General features: G+C 44.3%; 1 protein-coding gene across 4 annotated transcripts in view; it reads left to right on the top strand.

Moving 5' to 3' along the window:
- SLC44A2 (solute carrier family 44 member 2 (CTL2 blood group)) overlaps window positions 1-19,988 on the top strand; it is a 172,892-nt gene that overhangs the window by 118,156 nt on the left and 34,748 nt on the right. For all 4 annotated transcript variants that reach the window (XR_014024878.1, XR_014024879.1, XM_081315770.1 and 1 more), the window contains one exon: window positions 859-943. Coding sequence is in view for 2 of the 4 variants with exons in the window: in XM_081315770.1 (XP_081171896.1) it covers window positions 859-943 (85 nt within the window). In the remaining 2 variants the exon portion in view is untranslated. The remainder of the gene's footprint in view (window positions 1-858; window positions 944-19,988) is intronic.

Raw genomic sequence — 19,988 nt, 5'->3', positions numbered from 1 at the left:
CCCCCACTGGAACCCCAGTTCAACTGTTAGAGCCAAGTCTTCAAACTCTTGTGGAAGGTCAGAAGTGTGGGATATCCTGGGGCAAGATATTCCAAAGGGCAGGAATGACAGCAGAGAAAGCTCTTCTCAATCCTGCCAGCTGGAGTTCCCTGGCTGGTGGGGTCTGCAACATGTGGGGTCTACAACATGTCTCCTCTGTCTGGAAAGGTGGGGTGAGCCAATCCCATTGGGATAAGATGTTCCTCAAGTAATCTGGATCTATGCCATGAAGGGCTTTAAAGGTGATAACCAACACTTTGAATTGCACCTGCAAGCAAACTGGTAGCCAGTGCAACTTACGGAATAACGGTGGTGGCCCCAAAAGCTGCCCACGCTTCCTCACTCTGCATCAGGTGTAGCTTCCAAATGCTCTTCAAGGGAAACCCGATGTAGAGTGTTTTGCAATAGTCCAAATACAAGAATAACTGAGTGCAGGTATTCCTCTCCCAGGAAAAGCCACAACCCAAAGTTGTGCAAAGGCTCTCCTAGCCGCAACTGCCACCTGCTATTTGAATAGGAATCATGAGTCCAGGTGAACCACCAAATTGCTAACCAGATCTGTCTGGAGTAGTGCCACCTCATCCAGAACTAAGGATTCAAAGTCCTGGATCTTGGGGGTCTATATACTCAAAGCCATTTGGTCTTGCCAGGGTTCAGCCAAATCCTGTTGTCCCCCATCCAGGCCCTAATAGCCTACAGACGCTGTGAGAGGACAGCAACTTGGGTTACCAGGGGTGGACATAAAGAGTTAAATATAATCAATTTAAACATTATTGTTATTGTCATTGCCTAGATATGATACCACTCTCTTTTTTGTAGACAGTGATTGTGGGTTCCTACCTCATTGCACATGGATTTTTCAGTGTATATGCCATGTGCGTGGACACACTTTTCCTTTGCTTCTGTAAGTATCTTGTTTAAATGTTAAATGGTGCCAACCACTGCTGCTATATTATGCTTTATCCAAAAGTAAACAGTTCTTTATTGACTCCAAAGCTGCTCCCTAGTTACTCTTAACATAAAGCCTGGAATTCATTCCTGATGGGGCTCCAAGTTGACTCAGCCTTCCATAGCACTAGTAGCATAACATTTAGACTTTGTAGTACTTTACAGCACTCTCTAAGCGGTTTACAGAGTCAGCATATTGCCTCTAAAAATCTGGGTCCTTATCTTACTGACCTCGGAAGACAGAAGGCTGAGTCAACCTTGAGCTGGTCAGAATTGAACTCCTGGCAGTCGGCAAAATTAGCCTGCAATACTGCATTCTAACCACTGTGCCACCATGCCATCCTTCTGAGGTCTGTAAAATAAGGACCCAGATTGTTGGGGCAATATGCAAATAATGCTTTTTACCTTGTAAATCCTGCACAGAGTGCTGTAAAACACTATGGAGCAGTATTATAAGCCTAAATGCCAGTGCTACTGCATTAAACTAGGAGATTCTTTGATATACATTGCAAAGGCCTTCTCCTATATCTTCTTCATCCACAAAAGAATGAATTCTCAAAGTATGCTGATGCTGATAGGCAACTTGGAGATCAGAAAAGTATGGTCCTAACTAAATTGATCCCCCCTATGCCAGGAAACTGCAGTCTAGTACTATTCCAGAGGTAGCACATTAGTCTGATGGAGTATAAGCAAAAGGCAATATTACAAGAGAGGTTGTCTTTGTTCAGCAGCCACTCATTCCACAACTGTTTGATGTTGTGATGCACAGAAGACTTATAATGGGTCATTGCAACATCCCTGTAGTAAATGTAATTCAGGTGCTTGGCTATCAGCTTGCAATTAATGGTTGCAGCATCCTGTGGTCACATTATCACAATTTGTGCCTTTCACTGCCAGTTTATCAATAAGCAAAATCAAAGGGGGAATTCAACAGGAGGCCATAAGTGGGGTTCATGTAATGTCACATTTAAAAACAACCACTGCGATTGCCATAATTGTCCTTCTACGTCAGTGTAATCACATGACATTGCATCTTATAACTACATCACTTAGTATTCAAATTCTCAGTTACAATGACCATAGTTAACTAAGAATGCTTGTACTTCAAAGTAAGATTTACTGTGTTTCCATGTCATGGTTCCTATCAGATAGGAATTTTTCTGGCTCAGAAATATTAGAACGGCCAGATGCAAAAGATACAGAATATGTATATACTGTTAATCATTTTATATACATAAAAAGCAGATTTAGTGTCACTAAAGGGAAGCAGCATAGCAATAAAAATGGATTCTTAGCTTCTGCTCATAATTCAGTTTTGTGTTTCTCATCTGTTATTTAAAAGATGAAAAAATTCATAGCTATATTCATCAGCAAATGTGGGATGGCAAATTTTTATCTGTGAAGCTGACAAGAGTTTCTTTATATGAGCTTTATATGAGCTCCCCTCATCCGTGACCTGATCGAGGAGGAATGTGCGGATCTAGCGTGCATCACGGAAACTTGGCTGGGCTCGGAGGGAGGGGTGCCTCTCACCGAGTTATGCCCGCCGGGTTTCCGGGTGCTGCACCAGCCGCGGGCTCAGGGCAGGGGTGGTGGAGTGGCAGTGGTTATTCGGGAGACTTTGTGTCCCCGGGAGGCCACCATTGTCCAGATGGCCGGGAGTGAATCCCTCCTCTTGAGATGTGGTCCTCGGGTTCAGTTGGGCTTGTTGCTTACATACCTGGCGCCCAGCTGTGTGGCAACAGCCCTGCCTGAGCTGCTCGACGCCCTCTCAGGGTTGGCAGTGGAGTTCCCCAGGCTTATAGTCCTGGGTGACTTCAACCTGCCGTCACTGGGAGGGTCGTCGGAGTTGGCTCGGGAGTTCATGGCTTCCATGACAGCCATGGGCCTGACCCAGGTTATTGAGGGCCCGACCCATGAGGGGGATCATACTCTCGACCTGGTGTTCCTGTCTGGACAGTGGTTGGATGATCTGGGAGGGGGTTCCCCGTCCATCACCCCTCTGTCATGGTCAGATCACCACCTCCTGAGGCTGGTTTTCCGTCATGCCACCCCCCGCCGCTGGGCGGCGGAACCGTCCAGGTGGTTCCGCCCCAGGCGCCTAATGGACCCGGATCGGTTCCAGAGGGCGCTTGGGCCTATACCTATCACCCTTACCCACAGCCCAGTCGATGCTCTGGTGGAGGCCTGGGAAACGGCTGCCACCAGGGCACTTGACTGCGTTGTACCCATGCGACCTCTGACCCGGCGCAGATCCCGTTGGGCCCCATGGTTCTCTGTGGAGCTCCGGGAGATGAAGCGTCGGAGACGAGGTCTAGAGAGCGGTTGGAGATCCAGCCGATCCGAATCCGACCGATTGCAATTAAGAACCTTTATAAGGTCTTATCTTGCGGCGATAAGGACGGCGAAGTCTAACTACTTTGCCGCCCTTATCGCGTCCGCAGATAATCGCCCGGCCGCCCTGTTTAGGGTGACTCGCTCCCTCCTTAACCAGGAGGTGAGAGAGGATCCCTTGCAGGGACGAGCCGAGGAGTTTAGTCATCATCTGGCGGACAAAATCGCTCGGATCCGGACCGGTCTGGACTCTGACTGGGCAGAGTCTGACGTGGAGGAATCAGGCGGTCTTGAGCATGTTATCTGGACTGAGTTCGACCCTGTTTCCCCTGATGATGTGGACAGGATCATGGGGAGACTGAGCACCACCACCTGTTTGTTGGATCCGTGCCCCTCCTGGCTAGCTTATGCGGCTCGGGAGGGAACACAAGGCTGGTTCCATGCAGTAATAACTGCTTCTTTGAAGGAGGGTGTCTTCCCTGCCGCCTTGAAGGAGGTGGTGGTGAGGCCCCTTCTCAAGAAGCCTGCTTTGGACCCGGCTGTTTTAAACAACTATCGTCCAGTCTCCAACCTTCGCTTTCTGGCGAAGGTTGTTGAGAGTGTGGTGGCGCATCAGCTCCCTCTGTTCCTGGAGGAAACTGATTATCTGGACCCGTACCAATCGGGCTTCAGGCCCGGACACAGCACGGAGACGGCATTGGTCGCGCTGGTGAATGATCTCTGGAGGGCTAGGGACAGGGGTTGCTCCTCTGTCCTGGTCCTATTAGATCTCTCAGCGGCTTTCGATACCATCGACCATGGTATCCTGCTGCGGCGTCTCAGGGGGTTGGGAGTGGGAGGCACCGTTCTACGGTGGTTCTCCTCCTACCTCCAGGGCCGCTCGCAGTCGGTGTTGACAGGAGGGCAGAGATCCGCCCCGAGGTCTCTCATTTGTGGAGTTCCTCAGGGGTCGGTCCTCTCGCCTCTCCTGTTCAACATCTATATGAAGCCGCTGGGCGAGATCATTCGTGGTTTCGGGGTGGGGTATCACCAGTACGCTGATGATACCCAACTTTTTCTTTCCACCCCGAACCAACCCAGCGATGCCCTCTCCGTGATGTCCCGGTGCCTGGAGGCGGTTCAGGTCTGGATGGGGAGAAACAGGCTTCGTCTCAATCCCGCCAAGACTGAGTGGCTGTGCATATCGGCATCTCGGGTTAACCAACTTATTCCACCTCTAACGATGGGGGGTGAGGTGTTACCCCCCGTTGATAGGGCTCGCAACTTGGGCATCCTCCTGGACTCACGGCTCAATTTTGAAGACCACATAGGAGCCGTGACCAGGGGGGCTTTTGCACAGGTTCGCCTGGTGCGCCAGTTGCGTCCCTATCTGGACCGAGACGCCCTACGCACAGTTACTCATGCGCTTGTTACCTCCCGTCTGGACTACTGTAACGCTCTCTACATGGGGCTGCCCTTGAAGACCACTCGGAGGCTTCAACTGGTGCAGAATGCGGCCGCGCGAGTTGTAATGGGGGTCTCCCGATACTCCCATGTAACACCTCTACTCCGCGAGCTGCATTGGCTTCCGGTTGCCCTCCGGGTGAAATTCAAGGTGCTGGTTATTACCTATAAAGCCCTACATGGCCTGGGTCCGGGCTATTTGAGGGAACACCTGCTGCCGGCATCAAACGCCCTTCGCCCAGTGCACTCCCACAGGGAGGGTCTGCTCAGGGTGCTGCCGGTGAGAGATTGCCGGCGGGTGACACCCAGGGATAGGGCCTTCTCAGTGGGAGCGCCTGCCCTCTGGAACCAGCTGCCGGTGGAGCTGAGGACTGCCCCCGACCTCCGATCATTCCGCCGGGGCCTGAAGACCTGGCTGTTTGAGCTCTCGGGCCCAGGCTGAGGAGAAATTTTAATTGGGGTTTTAAGTATACAGGGTCAATTTAATATTTTTTAATTTGGTTTTTTAACTTTTGTATGGTGGATTTTTTAATTTCCTGTAAACCGCCCTGAGTCCTCAGGGAATAGGGCGGTATATAAATGTAACTAAATAAAATAAATAAATAAAATATTGGAGACTGTTCTGTATTTTGTTGAAATGGCAGGTACAGAAGATAACAAAATAAATTAGTAATTTATAGTGTAGGGTGAATTATATTGAGCATTAGTCATACTAACACTCTGTCATGGTTCCGATTAATGAGACAGATCAAAGAACACTGCATGATTGTTTATTCCAAAAAAGTCTATAATAATGAGAACAGAGCATCGGCACTCATGGATGGATGCCAGAATCTGAATTCTCCTCCCCTTAACACCTCATATCATACAGAATCTCCCTCCCTTAATTACACGCCATAAATCACATTCACCAATTAGTTTAACACACGAAGTTTCACTTCCCTTCTGAAGCGCACTCTTATCTTCTCAAAACATACGGGTTGAATTCCTCCCACGCTTTAGTGATTCAAAACCAAACAGTTAAAGCAAAAGGCTGCCTCTTATATTGTCAGTGCAAAAACATGTCAATGTTTGCAGCATTGACATCTGGCCCCGCCTTACAAAAAGGACAGATCCTGTAATGTAAACAAAACACAAGTTAGGAGCTGGCTTTTGGTTTCTTAGGGTAAAACTTTTTGATAAGTCTATCACCTTTCACATCGCTAGAGTTAACCCAAATGGCTTCAGACAATGGGTATCCCTTCCATTGTACTAGGTACTGCAATTTTCCCTTAAAGATTCTAGAGTCAAAAATATGTTTCACTTCATAATGGGTCTGACCCGCTACTACGAGAGGTTCGGGGGCCTTCTTAGGGGAAGGTCTTAAAGTGGAGGCCCAAAAAGGTAAGTAAGCTCCAATGGAAAACCAAAAGTCCCAAAAGTCTAGGGAATTTCACTTCTACTATGACCGGGTTGATGATTCTCACAATGGGGAAAGGCCCCAAGAATTTTGGTCCCAATTTCTTGCTGGGTAATTTGAGACATAAATATTTAGTTGACAGATAAACCTTTTCCCTAACTTGGAATGTTCTTTGGGGAGCCCTCTTTTTATCAGCCTGTTTTTTATAAGTCTCAGAAGTCTTTTTTAACACCATTTTCATGTTTCTCCAAGCCTCTTCCCACCCCCTCACCCATTGATCAAGTGTCTGGGAAGTGGAGGGCACCTGAGGATAGTCAGGCATTGGGCTGAACTCTTTTCCTGTGACTACTCTGAAAGATGTGTAGCCAGTGCTGCTGTGAACAAAATTATTGTAGGCCACCTTGGCAAAAGGGAGGAGGTCAGTCCAGTTGTCTGTTGTTAGGAAACATAGCATCTGAGATATTGCTCCACCATTTTATTAGCAGATTCTGCAGTCCTATTGGTAGCTGGATGAAAAGCAGATGATAAGCCTTGAGATGATCCAATTAATTTAAGGAAATTCCTCCAAAGTTTCGCTGTGAACTGCACTCCTCTATCTGAAATTATTCACTTAGCGGCACCATGCAATCAGTAGATACATTTCAGGATCAATTTAGTCAGTCGTTGTACAGATGGGAGTCCTTTACAGGCGATAAAATGAGCCTGCTTCGAAAACAGATCTATCACAGTCCATATGACAGTATTTCCTCTACTGTTGGGTAGGTCTACAATAAAGTTGATAGCTATTTCTTCCCATGGTTGAGAAAGGTCTGCCACTGACTGCAGTAACCCAGGGGTTTTCCCTGGAATTCTTTTCATGGTGACACATACGGTACAACTCCTGACATAGTTTTCTACATCTCGTTTTAGCCCCGGCCACCAAAATTGCCAGCGGATGAGGTGTAGAGTTTTTAAATATCTGAAGTGTCCAGCCTGTTTTACATCATGGCTTATGGCTGTGTTTCAGAGCACTGAGACAGAGGGCTTCAGGTAGATACAATTTCCCCCCTTGTATGCCAAACCATCCCTGCATGTTAGCGAGGTTTGATTATCTTTGAAACATTGATCGGTGAGGAGCTCTCATTTTATCTTCTTCGCTCCCGAGTCATTAGGATTAGGGGTTCTGTGAGGTGTAAATTGTGCCGCAGGTTGTGAACTGGGGATAATTGCCTCATAGACCTCTTCGCGTTCGCTTTTGTACTGTGGCAATTAGGATAGCGCATCGGCTAGGAAGTTTTTTTCTTAAGATTAAATTACTGTGCCCATCGCATTTGCTTTGGGGAGTTTTTGAGGGGGAGCTTTTAGTGCCTCTAAATTTTTGTGATCTTTCCATACTTCAAAAGGCACCTTGCTCCCTTCTAAATAGTGTCGCCAATTTAATAGCCCCCACCTAATTGCGAAGGCCTCCTTCTCCCAGACTGTCCATCTCCTCTCACCTTCCATGAATTTCTTAGAGGCACAAGGTTACAGGACTCCACTTTTATTCTTTTGCAGTAACACAGCTCCGACTGCCACATCGTTGACATCTGCTTGAATTACAAAGGGCTCCCCTGTTAAGACCCTTATAGTCCACACAAAGATGAAGAGACCCATCTTTTTTTTCTTTGAACAACACGGGGGCTCCCACAGTACCCTTGACCTGTTCGATGAATCCCCTTGCTGGGTTTGTATCCACAGATCACTGCATCTCCTCCATTTCAAGGGGGGACATAGTGTACATTCTTGGTCGTGGAAGTTTGGCCCCCAGCAACAGTCCCAGTCATTTGTGGGGTCACCAGGAAGTGAATAAATTCCCAGTGCTCACCTATTTCTAAGTGTAGGGGCTCCGTTAATTGCGTGACTGAAGTCCCTCCCATCAAGGAGCCATTGGCTTGCTTGAACCTCACAGGTTTGGAGAGCAGTTTTGCTCATATGCCCAGTTTCATGGCAAATGGCAAGCTAATGATGCATCGGGAGCATCCAGAATCAACTAGCACCTTTAAATCTACCTGTATACCCAACTTAGGGATTATGAGCTTGGCAGGTAGTAAAAAAGGTGGGACGTGTCGGCTCACCATCGGGTCATTCTCTCCGTCATCGCTGTCAAAAGAGGGTAGAACAGGGGTGGATCCAGCCTGAGTTCCGGCATTTTCCCGTGTGGGGGATGTGACCTGGGCAACAGCTTCCTGCATCATCTAGTTGGATTTCTCTCCTGTTAGCCACTGTGCAGGTTTGTTTCTCATTGCTGGCCCTGGTCTGTTCTGCTGTTGGGGGTAGGGGACTGGCCACTTAGCTGTTCGATGTCCCTGCTGTCCACACTGGAAACACTTAATTGCCGGGCCTACAGGTGGCCTGGGTCTTTCAGCCATCACAGTAGCTGGAGATTTCCGTGGGGGTGATTGCCATTCGGGTTGTTCTGACCTCGGCTTGGCTTCAGGTAGGAGAGGCTTCTTATAGCGGGCGAACTGAACATCTAATCTTACCGCTGCCTGGTACCATTCTTGCAACTGGTCAGGTACAGCTCAGTATATGCATGCCTGAGAAAGGTGGTTGTCCAACCCTTCCCTGAATGATGAATTATGGATTGCTCAGGCCCTCTCCCTATCCGACTGGCTATTTTACGAAACTCCTGCACATACTCCAGGGCAGGCCGGCCAGCTTGTTTTATCATGTGGATTTGTTCTTCTGCTTTAAGGGCAATGGATGGGTCCTCAAATCTCTCTCTCAGCCCTAGGAGGAAGAGGTGGGGGTCCTCCAATTCAGGGACTTGCTCATTATATAAATTGTTCAACCATTTGGATGCTTCTTCCTCACATCGACCATAGCACCTGGGTCCGGATAGAGATAGGCCAGCGATTCAAATGAGATTTAGGAAAAAAATCAGTTTCTCTGAGTCCCCATTGAAGGTTGGTCTGAAGGGTGGGGCCATCATTGATTGCTGGGGCCCCCACTACTGCTGGTCCCACTGGTCCTGCTGTATGTTCAGGGGTTGCACGTTCGGGCCCTGCTGCTGCCACCCTTTCTCTTGTCCTCCCACTAGCTTCTGATGTCTAGGCTTCTCCATCACCCCCAGCTGTTGCAAGACCTCTATTAGCTGTGGCAAGCTCAGAGGTTGTTGGCTTTTCACTTGTGGGGTTTCCCCAACCTCTCATTGCTGCAGAGGCCCCAGGTTGGGGTCCTCTGTCTCTCTGGGTCTGGAGGGCCTGGCAGGGGACTCCTGGGGCTGGCAGCTGTCTGGTCTGCAGACAGGATTTTCCACTCACCCAAATTCTCAGTGGCCGATGGTCTGGTAGCTCTCCACCATTCTGCTTTTGAAGACTCTGGCAGTGCAGTCTCTAGGCATCTGTAGTCTCCGCTGGAGTGGTTCCAGCCTGATGACCAGATAGGCTCACTTAGCTGCTGAGGGTTGGAGATCTGCCAAAACTCATCTTCCCACAGCAAGCTGTCTATTACTCCCTCCTTTGAGGTTTCATCAGCAGCCAGGCTTCCTCTTCCCATGATGAAGATTCTTCCCTGAATCTTTGCCAGCTTCTCTCCCTCACTAGAGACAGCGGTGGGGGCTCAGGGCTCCCCAGGATGTTTGAAAGGAAGAAGATTCTGGCATGATGTCATGGTTCTGATTATTGAGACAGATCAAAGAACACTGCATGATTGTTTATTCCAAAAAAGTCTATAATAATGAGAACGGAGCATCGGCACTCATGGATGTATGCCAGAATCTGAATTCTCCTCCCCTTAACACCTCATATCATACAGAATCTCCCTCCCTTAATTACACGCCATAAATCACATTCACCAATTAGTTTAACACATGAAGTTTCACTTCCCTTCTGAAGCGCGCTCTTATCTTCTTGAAAACATCCGAGTTGAATTCCTCCCATGCTTTAGTGATTCAAAGCCAAACAGTTAAAGCAAAAGGCTGCTTTATTGTCAGTGCAAAAACATGTCAATGTTTGCAGCATTGACACACTGCTTCTTTCCTTTAGTATTATTCTGCTAGGAGGTGTTTGGTTACAAAGCAGATTTGCTAATCCAGTATTTTTCTAGATGACCATTCGTCCAGTGAGGCAGGATATGACACTTAGTTCAGACACCAGACTAGAAAGATGAGAGATTTATGCTCTCTGTTTTTAATTAGAAATGCAATCAATCAATCAGAATAGCCGATGAATCAATAACCAGGAGGGGGCGAGCAGCAACTGGGGGCACAACAGCAGTGGGGGCCCCAGCAACCATTGATCCAACAACCAAGGGGGGGACAGCAGCAATGGGGGCCCCAGCTAGCAATGATGAGCCCACCCTTCAGAGCAACCTTCGATGGGGATCCAGAGAAACTTATTTTTTTTCCTCAACCAAGTATGCTCTCACTTGAATCACTGGGGTCAATCTTACCCGGACCTGGGTGCGATGGTCAATGTGATTGCATCCAACCTAGAGGGAGAAACATCTGAATGGTTGAACAATTTATATAACGAGCAGGCCCCTGAATTGGAGAACCCACACCTTTTCCTCCTGGGGGTGAGTGAAACATTTGAGGACCCATCCATTGCCCTCAAAGCGGAAGAACAAATCCATAAGATAAAGCAAGCTGGCCAGCCTGCCCTAGAATACGTGCAGGAGTTTCGAAAGATGGCAGGTCAGATAGAGAGATGGCCTGAGCAATCAATAATTCATCTTTTTAGAGAAGGGTTAAATGACCACCTTTCTCAAGCATGTATATACTGAGCTGTACCCGACCAGCTGCATGAATGGTAATAGGAAGCAATGAAATTAGATGTCCAGCTCACCCGCTATAAAAAGCCTCCCCCACCTGAAGCTGCACCAAAACCAGGATCCAGATGGCTACCACCACCCTGAAAACCCCCAACAACTGCTACTGCCAAAAGACCTAGACCACCTACAGGTCCGCCAATCAAGTGCTTTTGGTGTGGACAGCAGGGACATCGAGCAGCGAACTGCCCAGTTCCTTACCCGCAACAGCAGAGAAGACCAGATCCAACAACAAGGAAGAAACCCGCACAGCAGCCATTAACAGAAAAGTCCAACTGGGCCACCCAGGAGCCCATTATCCAGGTTACGTCTCCCACCCAGGAGGACGCTGGCCCACTGACTAGACCCACCCCCACTTTACCCAGTTTTGACAGCAACGATGAAGGGGAGAACTACCCGATGGTGAGTCGACGCATCCTACCTTTTTTATTGCCTGCTAAACTCATAATCCCTAAGTCAGGGGCACAAGTATACCTGAAAGAACTACTCGATACTGGCTGCATCTTTAGCCTGTCATGTGCCTTGAGAGTGGGCATACGGGCTAAGCCGTTATCCAAACCTGTGAGGTTCGAGCAAGCCGATGGCTCCCTAATGGAAGGGACTTTAGTCACGCAATTAATGGAGCCCTTACGCCTGGAAATAGGTGAGCACTGGGAGTTTATTTGCTTCCTGGTAGCTCCAAAGATATCTGAGACTGTGATCCTAGGACTAGCCTGGCTAGACAAATGGAAGCCATTTATCTGGTGTGAAAAAGGAATGAGAACTGTGAGATTACCCGTCGGGCCTGATCCCCCCATTGATTCAACAGATGTTACAGGGGATTTTAGCCCACCCAATGAGGAAGCACACATGGCTGCCTTACGGCCATCTGGCAAGCCGCTCATCCCCAGCTAGTACCAGGACCTGGAGGAGGCATTTAGTGAGAAAGAATGCGATACCTTGCCTCCTCACCATCCCAATGATTGTTCCATTGAACTGTTACCAGGGGCCAAACTCCCCCGACCAAAAATGTACGCTATGTCCCCCCTTGAAATGGAGGAGATGCAGCGATATGTGGATGCAAACCTAGTGAGGGGATTCATCAAACAGGCCAAGTCTACTGTGGGAGCCCTGTGTTCTTCAAAGAGAAAAAAGATGTGTCTCTACATGTCTGCATAGACTATAAAGGCCTAAACGCTGTAAGTGTGGAAAATAAGTACCCTCTCCCCCTCCTGAAAAACTTACTAACCCACCTGGTGAAGGGGAGTGTCTTCACTAAGTTAGACTTGAGAGAAGCATATTACCAGGTGAGAATAAAGGAGAGGGATGAGTGGAAAACGGCCTTCAACTGCCCCTTTGGGAGCTACCAATTCAAAGTCATGCCATTTGGACTGCAGGGAGCCCCAGACATATTCATGCAGTTGATTAATGAGGTCCTACATGAACACCTATACAAAGGGGTCTTAGCATACCTTGATGACATTCTGATATACAGCACGTATATGACCGACCACATAAAACTGGTCAGAGAAGTGTTAAAGAAAGTATTGAATGCCAAACTTTATGTCAAATTGTTGAAATGTGAATTTCACCAAACGCTATTAGATTATCTTGGCTGTAGAATCTCCAATGAGGGTATCGAAATGGACTTAGCCAACATAAAAACCATAATTGAATGGCAGCCCCCCAAAACCCGCAAACAGCTCCAGAGCTTCCTAGGGTTGGCCAACTTCTACCGTCAATTCCCTCTTTTGCCGAGATTGCTCTACCTCTTACAGAACTACTCAAAACAGGTAAGGGAGCGGGAAAACCGCAACCTGACCAACCGCTAGCATGGGCTATGAGTTGTCAGAAAGCTTTTGAGAATTTAAATAGACTATTTGCGGCTGAACCTCTCCTAAAGCACCCCTGCCCAGGGCAGCTCTTCGTAATTCAGGCAGATGTCAGTGACGTGGCAGTCGGAGCGGTGTTATTGCAAAAGAATAAAAGTGGGGTCCTGCAACCTTGTGCTTACACCTCTAAGAAATTCATGGAAGGTGAGAGGAGATGGACAGTCTGGGAGAAGGAGGCCTTCGCAATTAGGTGGGGGCTATTAAACTGGTGGCACTACTTAGAAGGGAGCAAGGTGTCTTGAAGTATGGACAGATCAGAAAAATTTAGAGGCAATTTGAACTCCCTGCAAATTGTCCCCAAAACAAGTACGATGGGCACAATACTTCAACTGTTTTAACTTTACTCCAAAGTACATACCAGGAAGAAAAAACTTCTGAGTTGATGCATTCTCCCGATTCACACAGTACAAAAGCGAACACGAAGAAGTTCACGAGGCAATTATCCACAAACTGCGGCCCAACTCACACCTCGCAGGACCCCTAATCCTGATGACCCTGGGGTAAAGAAAATAAAGCGAGAACTCCTCACTGATCAATGGTTTAAAGACAATCAGACATCCCTAACATTCAGGGATGGTCTGGCTTACAAGGGGGGAAAATTATACTTGCCTGAAGCTCTTTGTCTTAATGCCCTCAAACACAGCCATGATGTCAAACAGCCTGGACATTTTGGATATCTAAAAGCTCTACATCTCACTTGCTGGCAATTTTGGTGGCCGGGACTAAAACGAGATGTAGAAAACTATGTCAAGAGCTGTACTGTATGTGCCACCATGAAAAGAATCCCAGGAAAGACCCCTGGGTTACTGCAACTGGTAGCCAAACCTTCTCAAGCATGGGAAGAAATAGCTATGGACTTTATAGTAGACCTACCCAACAGTAGAGGAAATACTGTCATTTGGACTGTGATAGACCTATTTTCAAAACAGGCTCACTTTATCGCCTGCAAAGGATTTCCATCAGCTCAACGCCTGACTAAGTTGTTCCTAAACCATATCTATCGACTATATGGTGCCCCTAAGCAAATAATTTTGGACAGAGGGGTGCAGTTCACAGTGAAAATTGGGGAAACTTTCTTAAATTAATTGGATCATCTCAAGGCCTATCAACTGCTTTTTACCCGGCTACTAATGGAGCTGCAGAATCTGCCAACAAAATGGTGGAACAACAAACAAACAAACAAACTGGACCGACCTCCTCCCTTTTGCACAGGTGGCTTACAATAATTCAGTACGTAGCAGCACTGGCTACACTCCTTTCCGTGTAGCCACAGGGAAAGAATTCAACCCCATACTGGAATACCCTCAGTTACCCTCCGCTTCCCAGACTCTTGATCATTGGGTGAGGGGTTGGGAAGAAGTTTGGAAAAATACAAAGGTGGCCTTAAAAAAGACTTTTGAGACCTACAAGCTGACAAAAAGAGAGCTCCCCAAAGAACATTCCAAGTTGGGGAAAAGGTCTATTTGTCGACCAAATACTTATGCCTTAAACTACCCAATAAGAAACTGGGACTGAAATTCTTGGGGCCTTTCCCCATTGTGAAAATCATCAACCCATTCACAGTAAAATTGAAACTACCCAGACTTTGGGGGAAAATTCACCCGGTGTTCCATTGTAGCTTGCTGAAACATTTTCAAACCTCCACTTTAAGACCTCCCCCTAAGAAAGCACCTGCACCCCTCATGGTAGCAGGTCAGACCCATTATGAAGTGAAATGTATTCTTGACTCTAGAATCTTTAAGGGGAAATTGCAATACCTAGTACAATGGAAGGGATACCCATTGTCTGAAGCCATTTGGGTGAAATCTACTGATGTGAAAACTGACAGACTTATCAAAAGGTTTTATGAGAAACACCCCAACAAACCAAAAACTAGTTCCTAACTTGTGTTTTGTTTACATTACAGGATATGTCCTTTTTGTAAGGGGGGCCGGATGTCAACGCTGCTAACATCAAATGTTATTGCTTGACGAGAGATGAAGAAGTAGCCATTTCATATGTTAAACTTGTGTATTGCTTTAAGAGATTGAATTTAAAGTTGGGAGGGGGGACGAGTAAGATTGTACCTTCAAGGCCATCTCTCTCTAAAGAAGTTAAGACCTTGGTGGGTTTTCTAACGGAAGGGAAACTGATTCTTTAAATTAATTGGAGAATATGATTAATGACAAAATTAGAAAGGTGGAGAATTGTGTTTTAATATATTTGGTTTGGGATGCTAGTAAAGCATACATGAGAGGGGTCTTGATTTATATGAATAATGCTTATAGGCATAAGCAAATGCAAAAACGTAAAGATCTTAAGGAAGAGATTAAATCTAAGGAGAAAGATTTTATTTTGAATCCATTGGATAATAATTTAAGGACCTCGATACATTTATTGAAAGAACAATTTAGTATGTTAATGGCTGACCAAGTAGCAACTAATTTGCGTTATGCTAAGCATAATGCCTTTTGTAACGCTAATAAGCCTGGTAGGTGGTTGGCTTATCAATTAAGGAAGAAACAGAAATTACGTACTATAGATAAAATAGTATATAAAGGAAAAGAAGTCTATCAACAAAAATTGATTAAGAGGAGTTTCTTAGATTTTTACTCGAAATTATATTCTAGAGAAAACATACAAGCTTTAGATATAGATAAATATCTACAGGAAGCACATTTTCCTAGGCTTTCAAAAGAACAACAACTTGAGATGAACCGCTTAATAACATCAGAGGAAATCTCTTTAGCTATTAAACAGTTGAAAGTGGGCAAGGCCCTGGGAACAGATGGATTAACAGCAATTTATTATAAAACATTGTTGGTTGAAATGATTGAACCTTTAAAGATGTTGTTTAATGAAATTCAGACTGGAGGAGCAGTTCCTCCATCTTGGAGGACAGCCTTTGTATCATTGATTCCAAAGGAGGATCAAGACCTTACTCAACCTAAAAATTATAGACCTATATCGCTTTTGAATATAGATTATAAGATCTTTGCTAAAGTATTGGCTAATAGATTAATGCAAGTTTTAAAGCAAATGATTCATAGTGATCAATTGGGATTTATATCTGGAAGGTATATGAAATATAATGTAAGACAAATTGTAAATTTGCTTGAATATTTGGATAAGAACAACCAAGTCCCTGCAGCATTGATATTTTTGGATGCAGAAAAAGCTTTTGATCAATTGAATTGGCAATTTTTATTTAGAGTTGTTGAGGAAATGAATTTTGGAGAAGGATTTTTACATTCTATTAAAGCTATATATCAACAACAAACTGCACAAATTATAATTAATTATAATTAATTAATTAAACAAAATTAATTAATTATAATTAATTAATTAAACAGAGATGTTTAAAATTGAAAAAGGTACAAGACAGGGATGCCCCCTATCACCATTGTTGTTTGTATTAACGTTAGAGATTTTATTAATTAAAATTCGAGAGTCTTCTATGATAAAGGGAATTAAAATAAAACAGAATGATTATAGATTGAGAGCTTTTGCTGATGACTTGGTTGTGACATTATCTCAACCGATACAATCGTTTATAGATTTGATGGAAATTATAACTCAGTATGGCAAGGTTTCAGGGTTTAAGGTAAATAGTAATAAGACTAAGATATTGTCTAAGAATATGTCTATGAGTGAAAAGGAAATGTTAATTAAATTAACAGGTTTTGAAATAGTAAAAAAGGTTAAGTATTTAGGAGTGTATATTGCAGCTTCAAATGCAAAATTATATAAGAATAACTATGAAACACTATGGTTGAAGATACAAAAGGATTTAAATAATTGGAAAAAATTACAATTATCTCTATTGGGAAGAATCGCAGCTGTTAAAATGAATGTTCTGTCGAAGTTTCTTTTTTTGTTTCAAATGATACCTATATTGAAAAAAGATGCCAACCTTGAATGGCAGAAGGGTATTAATAAATTTATTTGGGTGGTGAAGAAACCAAGAGTTAAATTTAAGATTCTGCAAGATGCTAGGGAAAGAGGGGGACTCAAGGTGCCTAACTTGAAATTGTATTATGATGCGGTGGTCATGACATGGGTTAGCGATTGGCTTAATTTAACTAATAAAAGAATACTCCACCTTGAGGGTTGGGATTTGGGATTTGGTGGCCACAGGATTGGAAAAGATCAGTTTACATTCCAATTCCAAAGAAAGGCAGTGCCAAAGAATGTTCAAACTATTGCACCATTGCCCTCATTTCTCATGCTAGTAAAGTTATGCTTAAAATTCTACAAGCTAGACTCCAGCAGTATGTGGATCGAGAACTACCAGAAGTACAGGCAGGATTTTGAAGAGGCAGAGGAACATACGCTGGATCATGGAGAAAGCTAGAGAGTTCCAGAAAAACATCTATTTCTGCTTCATTGACTATGCTAAAGCCTTTGATTGTGTGGATCATAACAAACTGTGGCAAGTCCTTAAAGAGATGGGCATACCAGACCATCTTATTTGTCTCTTGAGAAACCTATATGCGGGCCAAGAAGCAACAGTGAGAACTGGACACGGAACCACTGATTGGTTCAAATTTGGGAAAGGAGTCCGGCAAGACTGTATACTGTCGCCTTGCCTATTTAACTTATATGCAGAGCACATCATGAGAAAGGCAGGGCTAGATGAATCAAAAGTTGGAATTAAGATTGCCGGAAGAAACATCAACAACCTAAGATATGCAGATGATACCACTCTAATGGCAGAAAGTGAAGAGGAACTAAAGAGCCTCTTGTTGCGAGTGAAGAAGGAGAGTGCAAAACTTGGGTTGAAACTAAACATTAAGAAAACCAAGATCATCACATCCGGCCCTCTCAATTCCTGGCAAATAGATGGAGAAGAAATGGAGGTAGTGACAGATTTTATTTTCCTGGGCTCCAAGATCACTGCAGATGGGGACTGTAGCCAAGATATTAAAAGATGCTTGCTCCTTGGGAGGAAAGCCATGGCAAATCTAGACAGCACACTAAAAAGCAGAGACATCACCCTGTCAACAAAAGTGCGTATAGTCAAGGCGATGGTCTTCCCAGTTGCAATGTATGGCAGGGAAAGCTGGACCATAAGAAAGACTGAGCGCAAAAGAATTGAAGCCTTTGAACTATGGTGCTGGAGAAGACTCCTGCGAGTCCCTTGGACTGCAAGGCGATCAAACCGGTCAGTCCTAGAGGAGATCAAACCTGACTGCTCTTTAGAAGGCCAGATCCTGAAGCTAAAACTCAAATACTTTGGCCACCTAATGAGAATTCACTGGAGAATAGCCTAATGCTGGGAAAGATTGAGGGCAATAGAAGAAGGGGACGACAGAGAATGAGGTGGCTGGATGGAGTCACTGAAGCAGTAGGTGTGAGCTTAAATGGACTCCAGAAGATGGTAGAGGACAGGAAGGCCTGGAGGAACATTGTCCATAGGGTCGCGATGGGTCGGACACGACTTTGCAACTAACAACAACAACAACAACAACAACAATATGGATGGCATGCATATTTGCTTTATGATGAAAAGGTAGACAGGGATTTTAAATCTCATATTCTTAGAAGTGCTTTGCTGCGTGTCTGGAAAAAGTATTATTATAAGTTAAATTATAAAATACCGATTTGGGGAATTCCCGGACACGCGATAGAAGGTGTATCTATGGGAGTGAGTTTGGATATGTTTTCCTATAAGGAATTACTTAGATTTGAAGGGAATAATTGGCAATTTAAATCATTAGATGAGTTAAAACAAGAAAATATAAGTTACTCTTGGTTCCAATACACCCAACTGAAAGCTAGGTGGAAGCTGGATCAGAAGGTTGGCATTACAATTACAGATGAAAACTTAGTAAAACAAATTAGAGATTTAAATCGTGCACATATAAAGAGGATATATAAGGTTTTAATTAAATTGGACTTGGAAATGGAATTAGTTAAAGATTGTATGATAAAGTGGGCACAAAACATACAGGAACCAATTCCGTTGGATACTTGGGAGGTAATCTGGGTTAGAAATGTTAAATTTACTCAGGCTCAAAATTTAAGAGAAAATTTTTATAAAATGTTTTATAGATGGCATTTGGATCCCAAAAAGTTGTCTAACATGTATCCTAACCTACAGTCTAAATGCTGGAGGTGCGGTGGTTTAGATGCTACTTATTTTCATATGTGGTGGACTTGCAGAAATATAAAAGCTTTTTGGATTAAAATTTGGTGGAACATTCAAAAAATTTTTAAGAGAAAGATAAAGTTTTCTCCACAATTGTTTTTATTGGGTATTGTTGTAGATTGTGATACTAAAGAAATTAATCTGATGTTGAACTTGATAACAGCAGCACGGTTACTGGTGGGACAATGTTGGAACAAGGATAGTTTGCCTTCTATAGAAGAATGGGTACTTAAGGTATTGAATCTTGCAGAAATGTCTAAGATTTCTGCTTATTTGAAGGATCATTCGCAAGAAAGATATATTTCAGTTTGGAGGAGATGGATAGATTATATTCAGAATAAATATGGGACTAAAAAGTTCCATTTAGCTTATGAGTAGATTTTAGATTTTTATTAACTTTAGTATTAGTATTGGTTATATTTTTGTTTAAGTTATTATTATTATGTTTTTATTAATTTGAATGTATCAGTGTTAAAGGGGAGTTAAAGCAAATTATGAATTTGGTTAATTTTATAATGGATAATTTTAGTTAGAATATGATTATTATATTTATGACCCTGTATTCAGCTCTGGGGAGGGGGGGTTTGGGGTGGGTGGGTTTTGGGGATGTTTTGTAAAAACAATTTTTCTAAAACTCTTTAATAAAAAATATATATATTGTGCAAGGGGCGGAGATTTCAGATTCCAGCTTCCTTTGAGCAAGCATTTGCCGGTGTATTAGGCTAATAAAGGACTTTTAAGGTAAACGATGCCTTGGAGTCACTTGAAAAGCCCATACGGCGGAAACTTGACATCAGGCTTGTCTTCTAGTGACTTCCTGAACGATATTCATAACCAAGATTGATCCTATAATCCCTTTGACATTGCACATTGTCTTCTTCTACACCCATCAAGCACAGTTTTCCCATTGTTATCTTTTTGTATGTCCAAAGTAAGGGAGTTTCTGCTTGTTCTTTATCACCTCAGTCTTATTTGATTCTTCTTCAAATTCTTCACCAAATCCATAATTCAAAAGTGGCAATCTTTTTCTCAGTGA

Source organism: Vipera berus (assembly GCF_964194415.1).
Source record: "Vipera berus genome assembly, chromosome: 2".
Classification (NCBI taxonomy): domain Eukaryota; kingdom Metazoa; phylum Chordata; class Lepidosauria; order Squamata; family Viperidae; genus Vipera; species Vipera berus.
Note: the sequence above shows the minus strand (reverse complement) of the source record. Positions and strands in the feature narration are given on the sequence as shown.